This window comes from Phalacrocorax aristotelis, chromosome 24 (genome assembly GCF_949628215.1).
Source record: "Phalacrocorax aristotelis chromosome 24, bGulAri2.1, whole genome shotgun sequence".
NCBI lineage: Eukaryota > Metazoa > Chordata > Aves > Suliformes > Phalacrocoracidae > Phalacrocorax > Phalacrocorax aristotelis.
The window spans coordinates 6,795,620-6,807,286 of record NC_134299.1 but is presented as its reverse complement, the minus strand read 5'-3'; the positions used below and the strand labels follow the sequence as shown (position 1 = coordinate 6,807,286).

The following is an 11,667-nucleotide window of genomic DNA, read 5'->3' as shown; positions in this document are numbered from 1 at the left end:
GCTAAGACAAGGGCTGGAGGAGTCACGTAACTGCGAAAAAGGGTGAAAACCTGCAAGAATCAGCTCTGGGAAAAGGGTTAAACGAACTTCAGGATGTTTTGGGGGAATTTGAGCCTGTGAAGTTGGTCTGGGAGGCCGGGCGGGGCGTACAGGCCCAGCCTGGGGCCATGCCAAAAAGGAGGCGCTGAAATAAGATGGTGGTGGTTTGGGGGAAGGGTTGGGGTATGTGTGTGGGAAGCATCTGTGAGTTGAGGGGGATGCAGGGGAGGAAGGTCTATGGTAGGGCGTGCCCAGGCCCATGGGGAGAGGGGTCTAGGGGTCCCCAGGCCCATGGGGATGGGGGTCTCGGGGTGACCAGGCCCATGGTAGGGAGGGTCTTGGAGTGCTCAGGCCCATAAGGTGGTCCCCTGGCCCATGGGGAAGGGGCTTAGGAGGTGCGCAGGCCCATAATGGGGTCTCCAAGGCCATGGGGAAGGGGTCTTAGGGTGCCCAGGCCCATAAGGGGGTCCTGAGGTCCATGACAAGGTGGCTCTGCGGGTCCCCAGGCCCATAAGGTGGTCCCCAGAGCCCACGGGGCTCTGAGGTCCCCAGGCCCCTAAGGGGGTTACCAGGCCTATAAGTTGGGGGGGAACTCTGGGGTTCCCCAGGTCCATAGGGGGGTCCCCAGGCCCATTTTGGGGTGATCTTGGGGTGCCCAGGCCCATAAGGGGGTCCTGAGGCCCATGACAAGGTGGCTCTGCGGGTCCCCAGGCCCATGGGGAAGGGACTCTGAGGTCCCCAGGCCTATAAATTGGGGATGAACTGTGGGGTTCCCCAGGTCCATAGAGGGGTGCCCAGGCCCATAAGGGGGTCCTGAGGCCCGTGGGGAGGGGGCTCTGGGGGGTCCCCAGGCCCATAAGCGGGTGCGGGGGGCTCGAGGCCCGCACAAACCGACGAGGACCGAGGCCCATGGGCTGTTGCCATAGTGATGGCGCCGCGCTAGGCCCCGCCCCCTCCCCGTGAGGCCCCGTCCCGAGCTCTCGCGAGAGTTGCCGGCGGGGCGGGGCGGGCCGAGCCGGGGCGGGCGGTGCCCGCCTGGAGCTGGGGCCGCGCGGGAGGAGTCGCCGCTCTCGCCTTGTCCCGTCCCGGGTCGGGCCGGCGTCTGCCCCGCCATGAGCTTCCTCTTGTGAGTGCCGGGGAGCGGGGGGCTGCCAGGGGCTCCGCGGGGAGAGGGGCCTCCGGGGGGGATGGGGGGGTGGGTTCAGAGGGGCTTGGGGGGCGCTTGGGCCTGGTCTGTGAGAGGCGTTGGGGGAGGGGGCGGGTGGGGGAGCGTCTGGGAGGGCTGTGAGGGGCTTCAGCGGAGGAAGGCTCTTGGGGAAGCTCCGGGGGGGTGCCTTCTAGAGCGGGGGGTGCTGGCGGTGTGTGGGGAGCTTGAGGAGGGGGTAGTGGGGAGAGGGCCTGAGGAAAGGCCGAGGCTTTGAGGGTGGGTTTGGGGTAGGGAGGTCCTCGCGGTGCCAGGAGCTGCGGAAGGCCTGTGGTTAGGCACGGGAGCGTCCCTCAGGGGACCTTTTAGGGAGAATCCCTGGGTAGCTTTGGGTAGAGGCCCTGGGGCCTTGGGGGGGCCCTGGGCCTGTATGGGGCGTGGGAGGCTGTGGGGGGGAGGTGGGTAGGGGTGCAGTGCTGTGGAGGGAGCTCTGGGGGTTGTAGCATTTTGTGGGAGGAAGCCTTGGAGAAAGGCACGGTTAGCACTGGGTGAGGGAGGGCCCCTTGCTGGGGTAGGGTCCCAGAGTGGGGTGTAGAGGGGGCTGGCAGCGGGAGCAGGGCCCTGGAGAGCAGGCACGCTGGGGAGTGCCCATGTTGGGCGAGTGGTGGGGGGTGTATGAGGGAATGGGAAGCCTTTTGCGGGGCAGTCTTAGGGAGAAGGCTCTGGGGAGGGATTGTCTTGTGAGGAGTTGTCTTGTTTCTCCCAAGTGGGGAGAATTTGAGGGGTTGGTCTTCCAGGGGAATTGGGGGAGGTCCTGAGGGGCTGAGGGCGTCTGCAGGGATGCTCTGCCTTCGTGGGAGGCTCTGAGAGTCGGGTGGGGGCTTTGGGGGTGCGGGGTGAGGCAGAGAAGAGGCCCTTGCCCCATGGATGTGGGCGTTACCTTACATCTGTTGATAGGTGCCAGTGCAGAGCAAAGGGTGCTGGCTCTTGGTGCCAGCTGGTGTTCGTGGGGTTTGAGCTGGAGTTTGAGAGGGCTGCCCTCACGTGAGGTGGGGCAGGCCTGATTGCAGGGGAATGGTGTAAAATTTGGTAGACGTACAGGCATGTGGTGTAAAAAAAAAAAAAAAGCACCTTTCACAAGCTACAGGGGGTGGACTGTCGCATACTTGTGTCGTGGATGTGAAGGCTTGTAAAGTGTGAGAGAGCTTTTGGCTCTGAAGGCCTGGTAGGTGCTGTGGGTAGGGACTGGAGGCATTTTGTGGCATATGAAGGGGCTGGGGAGCCTCTTCCTATGGTTGACGATGCGCTGGGTCTGCCTTTTTGGGACCCTCTGCGTAGGCTCAGTGATGTGCTGGGCTTGCGTTTCAGCTGCGGCAGGAGCAGATTGGTTTAAGAGCGAGCTAGACCTAAAGGTCTCTTATTTTCACGAGTGTGCAAAGCCCTAAGGTTGCACCAGGAAGCTGCCATGAGGCGTGTGCCGGCCGAATGTGTCCGGTTGCGTGCAGCAGGGGCAGGACACTGGCAATGCCGAGCGGCGCACGCCAGAGAAGCTCATTTCCCCCGAGCCATGCTTTGGCCCCAGCCGTCCTGTCGTTTGCGTCACCCTCCCTCAGAAGCAGAAAGCTGGCAGGGGTCTGAAAGAAATGTTTTGTGGTTCAGAGGTATCAGAATTCATCCTGGTTTTGGCAGCGTTGGCTGTCTGGGGAGAGGCTGCGGTACTGCTGGCCCTGGTGGAGGGACAGTGGGGTTTGGCGAGGAGTTGTGCGATGGCTCAGCTGCTGAGCACAGCTGTCGGTACAACACAGCAAGGGAAGATTATGGTGACGATTTGCATTTCAGGGCTGGAGTCTATTAAGTCGCTATTTTTAGCAAGCTGTTTCCTACGGTGTGGTTGAGCGCCGAGTGTCTAATATTTGCTGCTGTCACACTGAGTAGTAGCGGTGGTCAGTGGGTCGTTTTGTCACTCAGTGGAGTTACGTGGGCTTATCTTTCCATGATAGAAAGCAACTATTGCTCAGTGAGTCTTTGGGCCTTCGCACCGAATGTTTTTGATTTTTTTGATTATTTTTTTTTTTAAAAAAAGGGTAGGTGAAAGAGGGAAGTGTGCAGGCGGCTTGGCTGTGACGCCATCAGAAACTCTTTGGCCTGCACGTAGGATCCATTGGTCCCTATGGCGAGGGAAATGGGGAAGGGCTGGCGTCACCCTGGTTAAAAGTTCCGGGTGGCGAGGGGTAATGTGGGAAGTTTTTCTGGGAAGGGCACGCTGTTGAAGGACTAATTGGAAATGTTTTCTCTCTTGACAGTGGGAGTCGATCTTCGAAAACATTCAAACCCAAGAAGAACATTCCTGAAGGCTCCCATCAATATGAGCTCTTGAAACATGCGGAAGCAACTCTGGGGAGCGGTAACCTTAGACAAGCGGTTATGTTGCCGGAGGGAGAGGACCTTAACGAGTGGATCGCCGTTAACAGTAAGTCCTAGGAAAGAGGGATCCACCCAAGTGTGGAGGTGGAGTGAGAAGACCAAACAAATCTCTGGGCTTTATCCTTAGAAGAACCTAGAACTTCCCTAAATGAAATCCTTATCCTAGGCATGCTTTGTTTAGGTAACCGAGTTGAGATAAAAGGAAATCAAGCGGCGTGATGTGCTGATGGCAGATGGGCCCTGTGTCAAGGGGGCATCGTGCTCCGGAAGCATACAAAAAGCGAGAAACAAACTTGCGCCGTTGTGGTTTTGGGGTGGGTTTTTTTGAGTTCAGACTTGCAAAGGCGATTAGGTTTGCAAGCTGTTACTTTTGTACCAGAGAGTAAGCATCAAGTACTGATATTTGGAATTACAAAGTTAGCACTGTTGGCTGCAAAAATAGCGACAGCGAGCAGGCCAGGGAAAAAGTGGAACTGTATTCTCCACTGAACTCTAGGTTTGTGGAGTTTCTTTTTTGCTTTCTATTTTCATTTTATTACTGCTGCACGCAGAGTTTAGAAAGCCAAATACCGCAAATGAATTTTGCTTTTGGCAGTTGCTCTCCCTGGCCTTGAACTTTTGCTTCTTTGGAGGTTAGAGGAGAAAGAAGTAGTCCTGAGTAATGGAAAACGGTTAAGTCAAGCCACGAGTGTTCAACCAAAGGAAGGTCTCCTATATTGTCAAAATCAATCAGGGTTTTGAGGTACTATCACTTTTAAATGGAACCTAAAGCAGTTGCTTCCAAGGTCTGGAAGGTGCAGCAGCGCTTCAGGTCGTACAAATTGGCTAGGGACAGTGGTGGAGGGTGAAAAACTGACGGAGCAATTCAGATTCCTAGATGGTCAAAATGTCTTGAAGTCACTGGCTGTGTGACGTCGTACAGAAAGGGGATGCTTATTTTCGCTGAGAGCTTTGCGGCACATTCACCCTGGCGGCAGCAACCCTCGGAGGCTGTGTCAGCTGAACGAGCGCTAACCGGTGCTCCTGTCTGCTTTGTGTTTGCATTTTGAGTAAAATTGATGTGTTTCCTTTCCAGCGGTGGATTTCTTCAACCAAATCAACATGCTGTACGGGACCATTACGGAGTTCTGCACAGAGACAAGCTGTCCGGTCATGTCTGCAGGACCAAGGTGAGAAGCTTACTGCTGTCTACAGCTGCAATTTAAATGTGGGGAAGTAGGCGGGTGTGTGGGTTGCTTGAGCGTGCATAAAAGGAAGCTAAGAAGAGGATGGGACATGTCCAGATCACATTAACATGCAGCATCATGCTCCCCTGGTGTCATTTACCCGTGTGTAAAGCTATGCTGTCCATTAGGGAGGCTGCATGGCATTGACAGCCATCGGTTTGTCTGGCATGTTGACTGTCTGTCCAGGGGAAGTATGCATGGCCATGCCTTTTCCTGCTGTCAGTTGAGTCCCTGTGTTGTTTGGAAGCTGAAAAGACGTGTTGTTGAAATGGTTTGTTTTAAGGAAAATGAAGGATCTGATTTGACTGGAAGTGTCTGGTCTCGCTGTCAAAGTCTTACAGTAACCTCTCGATGTTCCGTCTCACAGAGCTGGTGCTCTGAGAGGCCGTAGCATGGTTTTCCTGAGCACGAGCAATTCTTAAGACGCTCCTGCCAGCACAGGGCAGGATGCGAGGCAGGCGATCGCTCAGGTCAGATTACTGTATGCCTGACGCTTATCCTTGTGGTGGAGAGCTACAGCTGGGAAGGGAACCCCGTGCTTATAGGGACTGGTACGTGTGGTAGGGAACAGCTGGGTGTCTTTTGGGTCCCGCAGATCCCTGTGCCACACCGAGGCTGGTATCATCTGCCCTGTTGAACCAGCCTGGCCTGAAGTACGCTTATCCTGGTGCAGGCCATGAAGGGGCACAAAGCGGGTGGTGTCCTGAGGTGGTTTTAGGGGCTGTTGTCCCTTGATTGACACAGGCGCTCGTTGGTTTTCAGGAGGCATGTTTTGCCAGCTGACGTAGCATAACTGCGTGGGCAGAAGGTTGGGGTGTCATGGAATGTAGAAAGAAAATAGTGAAAAGGTGTATTTGGGGTCCCTCGTTTTTAGGAGGTGTGAATACCCACAGGGAGATTACGCGTTGGTTCTGCACTTGTGTATTTTGTCGAGGTACCTTGTTCATAAGGTTGCTCGAGGCTCTTTGTTTTTGGGGGTAGCAGCGGGGAGTCTGGCCAGCAAACAGTATTTGTAGGGGGCCGTGTAACATCCTGCCCTGCTTTTCTACCTCGAAGTATCTAGACTACAAGTTCCCGTTTCTATATTTGGGGATGCTTCCTGTAATGATTTCCTGTTTAAATGGCATGGTTTATTTTCGCTTGTTGTCGGGCAAGAAGTGACAGTCGAAATGTGGTGTTTTTCCTCCCACTTTTGAAGAATTTTGCAAAAGATCGCAGAGAAAGCACGTTGTGTTGTCATGTAGCGTTAGAGTCAACATCTGCCCCAGTTCGGAGGAGCTATGGGATCAATAAGCGCACATGTCGATTTAGAGACAGCAGCTTCCAAAAGCTTTTGGCTAACATGCGACCCCGGGAAGGGTCTCTCAGGGAAGTCGGCCATCTTGTGTGAGGGGAGAGGGAACGCCAAGTTCCTGGAGGGTGTCCAAAAGCCATCGGTGAATTAAGTCAGATGGTGCGCAATGGCCCTGACGCTTCCTCTTTGGCCAGTTTTTGTTTTGTTTTAAGGAAACATTGATGTCTGAGGAGGTGGCCGCAAAGTCCAAGCTCACTTTTGAGGGTTGAAACCTGAGGGCGATCACTGCAGCCCTCGGGATGGAGGTGTTAACTCTGACTCTGTTGTGTTATGCTTGAGGAACTTGGACAGGCAAAGCGCTGCTCTCGTCGCTTTTGGGGAGTGCGAGTGTTGTAGCGTCACTCCTTGCTGAGATAAGGAGGAAGCCGTGGGGCCTGAAAATGCCTTTTTTTTTTTTCCCCTCAGAGCAATGTATTTTCTGTCCCTCTCCCTGCAGATACGAGTACCACTGGGCGGACGGCACCAACATAAAGAAGCCGATCAAGTGCTCGGCTCCGAAGTACATCGATTACTTGATGACATGGGTGCAGGACCAGCTGGATGACGAAACGCTCTTCCCTTCAAAGATCGGTAAGCACAGCTGTGCGACACTAACGGCCTTGCTGATAGCACCAAGATGCTGCCGGAACGTCTCGCTTTGGTACTTCTGACTGAACTGAAGGACTTACCTATGCGCCTTGGTGCATTTCAGGGGTTCCTTTTCCCAAGAACTTCATGTCGGTGGCCAAGACGATCCTGAAGCGGCTGTTTCGTGTGTATGCCCACATCTACCACCAGCACTTTGATTCCGTCATGCGGCTGCAGGAGGAGGCCCACCTCAACACCTCCTTCAAGCACTTTATCTTCTTTGTGCAGGTGAGTTGTGAAATGGTGGCCGGTCGCCTGCCTCTGGGGTTTCTTCTTCCCCATTTGCTTTTAAAGGGAGCTGATTTTTAAGCACCTCCTTGCTCTTTGAAGATCCACATCCGTGGTGTGCGCTGCAAGATGCGCTCGGCTCCCAGGCTCCGTACCGTGCGAACTGTGGGTTTGTGGCGGTGGGGTTTTCTGCAGGAAGCGTGGCCGTGCTGGCTGTAAATGCTTGAACTTCTCTCTCTCGGGTATTAGTTATCGGCCTGCAGCAAAAGAAACTAGGCTCGGAGGAGAACTTGGGGGTTTTGTAGCTCAAGAATCGACTCGGAAATAGCAGAGGCACTTTTTTTTTTTTTATCCCTTGCCTGTATTTTAATGGCCTGTTCTGTGACTGCACATGTGCCTCCTCGTGCGGAGCAGCATGGTGCTTCTTGGCAGAAAAAGTGTTGTCTTGAAAAGTGAGAATTTCTTCACAGAGAAATGGAGGAGGCAGCAGCTGCAGTTTGGTGTTTCTCTCAGGAGCCGGCACGCATTGACGTGGCAAGCTCCAAGTGCACGCAGGGTGGCCGGGTGTGTTTTCCAGCAGCTCTTTTTGAGGTGCCTTTAGTTTTTGTGTTTGGGTTTTTTTTACCTCCTGCCAGGAATTCAACTTGATCGACAGGCGGGAGTTGGCTCCTCTGCAGGAACTGATTGAGAAGCTGGGCTCCAAGGACAGATAAAACTTTCCCTGGGAGGACCCTTTCGGCCGCTCCTTTCTGCTTTGTATGCCAGCCACTTCTACGCTTCGCCTTCAGCGACGCAAGCCCCGAGATGCCGGACAGCGCTCTGAGCGGCATCAGTCTCGGAGGCCAAGCGTCGCTTCTACTGTGCAGCAGCTGCGGCCTGTTCTGGGTCAGAAGCCGCTGGCTGCGCTGTGGCGACTTGCCCTGTATCGTCCACTTGGTTTTCTAGGCTACGTTGCTCAAGTCTGGTGAGCGCTGCAGCCTCGTTGAGGATGGGACTCGGACTTGGAGTAGTTTTTGTTTCCCACAGGCATGGGCTGAAGCTCAAGCGCTGCAATGCTGCGCTTGGCCTGTGCACAGCCCTGACCGGGGCCAAGCCTGGGGCCTGCTCCCCCCTGGGCAAGAGCAGAGCAGCAAACGGAGGATGAGATGCACTCACAGCCTTAAGCTCCCCTTTGGCAGCTGCATTGGAAGGGGGAGGAAAAGAAGTGCCTGGCCCAAGGGGAGCCTGTCCCCTGCCTGGGCTGGAGGAGCCGTGCCCTCGTGTTCCCGGCAGAGGGAGGGACCCTCTGTGCGGCAAGGCAATAATAAATTTCTCCTTTCTGCTCTTCTTTCGGAGGAAGAGAGGGGTGGTTTCTTCTTCTTCCCTTCCCCTCACAGGCCCACCCCCCCCCAGCCCTGCACACGTGCCTTTATTGAAAACCCGGCACTTGGGCCCTTCCCCGAGATGAAGGTGGCCTCGTACTCATCAGCGCAGGTGCCTTGGGGTGAGAGCAGCTTTATTGACTGGTGGGGGACACAAGCGTCAAGGTTTTGGGGTGGAGGTGAAGATGCGCAGTCCGTGCATGCTCTTGATCTCCTCGCTCAGTGCCTGCAACAGACCAGGGCCGAGACTCGAGGCGGTTCGGGGGGGCAGCTCATGCTATGCTAAGTGCAAAGCCCTGTGTGTGCAGCGGGCCCTATGGGCCGTGCGCCCCCAGAAATAACACCAAACCAGCTGCTGCTGTCAGCACTGCACTGCGAGCGTGCGCAGCCGTGCTATTTATCAACCCACAGCGCTGCATGCATGTACGCTGCCCCATTCCAAGTGCTACCTGCAACCAGAGTGCTGCAGGAGAAGTGCTGCACTGTTGCTGCTGTTGGGAGGAAGGGCTGTGCTATTTAGTGCTGTGTGAGCCTTGAAGTGCTGCCCCAGGCTGAGCATCGCAGTTCAGCACTCTGCATTCTGTGCGTGTGTGCACCACAGCTGCAGCACCCAACTGACGTGCTGGGTGTGTACACTGTGCCCTGGGGCCATATACAGGTGGAGCTGCGCTATCTACTAGAAAACAAGGGCTGTGGTGGTGGTTATTGGGATAAAAAAGGAAGAGCTATGCTATTACGACCTTTGCGCTTCCTGCAGCCGCAGAGCTGTGCTCACGCCCCGGGTGCGGCACCCGAGCTGGGCACTGGGCCTGCGGTGCTGCACGGCTGGGCACCTCGGCACGCTGACTGTGCCTGGGCATGTGTGCTGTCGCTGCGCACACACGCACAGGCCGTGCCCTGCTTGATTGCCGCACATGCGGCTACCCTGTTTATCAGGAAGAAAAGCTGTGCTACTCAGACACGTGCACTGTAGAATCATGGAGTAGCCTGAGCTGGAAGGGACCCACAAGGACCATCGAGTCCAGCTCCTGTCCCTGCACAGGACACCCTAAATTCACACCGTGTCTCTGAGGGCCTTGTCCAAGCGCTCGCTGAATATTGCGAGGCTGGTGCTGTGATGCCTCCCTGGGGAGCCTGTGCCAGGGCTCCACCACCCTCGGGGGGAAGGACCTTTCCCTAATGCCCAGCCTAACCCTCCCCTGGCACATCTCCCTGCCGTTCCCTCAGGGCCTGGCGTTGGTCACCAGAGAGAAGAGACCAGCCCTGCCCCTCCTCCTCCCCTTGGGCGGGAGCTGCAGAGTGCCATGAGGGCTGCCCTCGGCCTCCTCTGCTCCAGCTGAACAAACCCAGGGACTTCAGCCGCTCCTCGTACGGTTTCCCCTCTAAACCCTTCCCCAACTCCGTGGCCTCCTCTGGACACTCTCCAGTAGCTTTATACCTTTAATGTACTGCATGGTGCTTAATACTAGCGGTTGCAGCTGAGCACGCTGCCTGCAGCTCGGCAGCTGGGCACCGCCTGTGCCCCGCGCTCACGTTTTGCACGCCAACAGTGCCTGCACGCGGCACCGGGTGCTGCACGCGCAGTGCCCAGCTCCAAAGCGCTGCAGGCACCGCACACGCACACACACACGGCAAGTGTCAAGCACCAGGCACAAGCAAAGCACCCGGCTCTGTGTTGTGCGTGCTCGCGGTGCCCCACATCACGCTGCCCAAACGCCATCGCCGCCGGCCTGGCTGCGGCCCCCCCACCCTGTGCCCCCCTCACCTGGTTGACCATCTGGTGCTGCTGCACCGTTCGCTTCTCTCTGAAATCCTCTGACTCGATGTGAATTTCGTACATGGCGCCGCAGCCTCCTGGAAAAATAAAAGCGGTGGTGAATGCTTGAGTGATGATGAGGGTCCTTCGTGCCCCCACAGTCCTGAGCTGGCTGGGGGGTCCCCACAGCGCGGGGGGGGGGGGATGGGGATGGACTTGTCTCCTCCCTCACAAGGTGCAGGGGTGGTTTTGCGGGGTGGGGAGGAGGAAAATAAAGAGGGTTGGGGTTTTTTTTTCCATACCTGAGATATCCACGACTTTGATGGCAGAAGCGCGGGGGAATTTCTCGCGCAGGACACGGGTCACTCGGGCCTCCCCATCCGTCTGCGAGGTGAAGCTGCGCCAGGTCCGGCGGCGCAAGAGGAGCTGGGGGGGACGGGATGGGGACAGAAACCACCTCTGAGGGACGCTCCGGGGGCCGGGGGCGGAGGGTGTGTGAAACAGGCCGGACCTCGCATCGGGGGGGGGGGGGGCGGAGGCTTCATGCCTTCATGGGCACCGGGGGTACGGGGTTGGGGGGGATGTCACCTTCACCCACCCCAGGGTGGGGGGGGGTGGGGTGGGGGGGGGATGGGTGTCACACACACTTACCGTGAGGGGCGGCGGGCACCGCCACCGCGGACACTTACCGTGAGGCGCCGCCGGCCGCGCTTACCGGTACCGTTACCGGAGGGGGGGGGGCGGGGACAGACGTGGGGAGAACCCCCCCCGCCCCCTCCACCCATCTGGGAGGGGTCTCGGTCACAGCGCCCACACCCCCCCACCCCACCCCGTCCCGGGAGGGGGCACGGCCCGCGGGACGGAGGGACGGACACGGACAGACAGAGGACACGCACCGGCCCGCGGGACAGCAGCCCCGCCGCGGCGGCCATACTGGGCGAAGCCGCGCCCCCGGCGGGGCGTCACCCACCGCCCAGCCAATCGCAGCGTGCTTCGCACGGGCGGGGCGGGGCTGGCGCTGCCCCGCCTCTGGCAGCGCGACCCCTGGCGGCTAGGAGGACCCTGGCTGGGATTATGCTCGGCAATCCCGTCCGCGCCCCGACTCCCCCTTCCCCCTCCCCCGCCCCCCCGCGAAAGGGCCCCATCCTGACAACCCCCCACACAAGAGGACACCCCCCCCACCCCAAGAAAAGCCCCCTCCCCCATCCTGCCGTCCATTCCTGTACACAGGGCCCGATCCTGCACCCCCTCCAAAAGGGACCTCCCCCCCCCAAGAAGACCCCACCCCCTCCCTGCCCCCCCCAAGAGGGCCCCCCCCCATTCCCCACCCCAGAACGAGGGCTTCATCCTGCCCACACACCCACACACCCCCTCCCCCCTCCCCGAGAAGACAAACCCCCCCCCATCTTCCCCCCCTCCGGAGGACACCCCTCCCCCTATTCCCATAATCAGGGCCCAATCCTGAGCACACACCCCACATCTCCCCACCAAACGGGACCCATCCTGAC

The 11,667-nt window shown here is 57.8% G+C and overlaps 2 protein-coding genes across 2 annotated transcripts; one reads left to right on the top strand and one right to left on the bottom strand.

The window, feature by feature from the left end:
- The first annotated feature begins 1,027 nt into the window (after positions 1 to 1,027).
- Positions 1,028 to 8,369, top strand: MOB1A (MOB kinase activator 1A). Its single transcript, XM_075074645.1, has 6 exons — positions 1,028 to 1,165; positions 3,487 to 3,653; positions 4,683 to 4,776; positions 6,624 to 6,757; positions 6,879 to 7,042; positions 7,678 to 8,369. Exons 1-6 carry the CDS (start codon positions 1,152 to 1,154, stop codon positions 7,753 to 7,755), a joined length of 651 nt encoding a protein of 216 aa, XP_074930746.1. The 5' UTR covers positions 1,028 to 1,151; the 3' UTR covers positions 7,756 to 8,369.
- A 151-nt stretch (positions 8,370 to 8,520) lies between these two features.
- Positions 8,521 to 11,159, bottom strand: BOLA3 (bolA family member 3). The gene is made up of 4 exons (XM_075074647.1): positions 11,056 to 11,159; positions 10,462 to 10,585; positions 10,169 to 10,257; positions 8,521 to 8,629 (listed from the first exon to the last, which is right to left on the bottom strand). The coding sequence occupies exons 1-4, from the start codon at positions 11,089 to 11,091 to the stop codon at positions 8,564 to 8,566; spliced, it is 315 nt and encodes a 104-aa protein (XP_074930748.1). The 5' UTR covers positions 11,092 to 11,159; the 3' UTR covers positions 8,521 to 8,563.
- Positions 11,160 to 11,667: the final 508 nt, after the last annotated feature.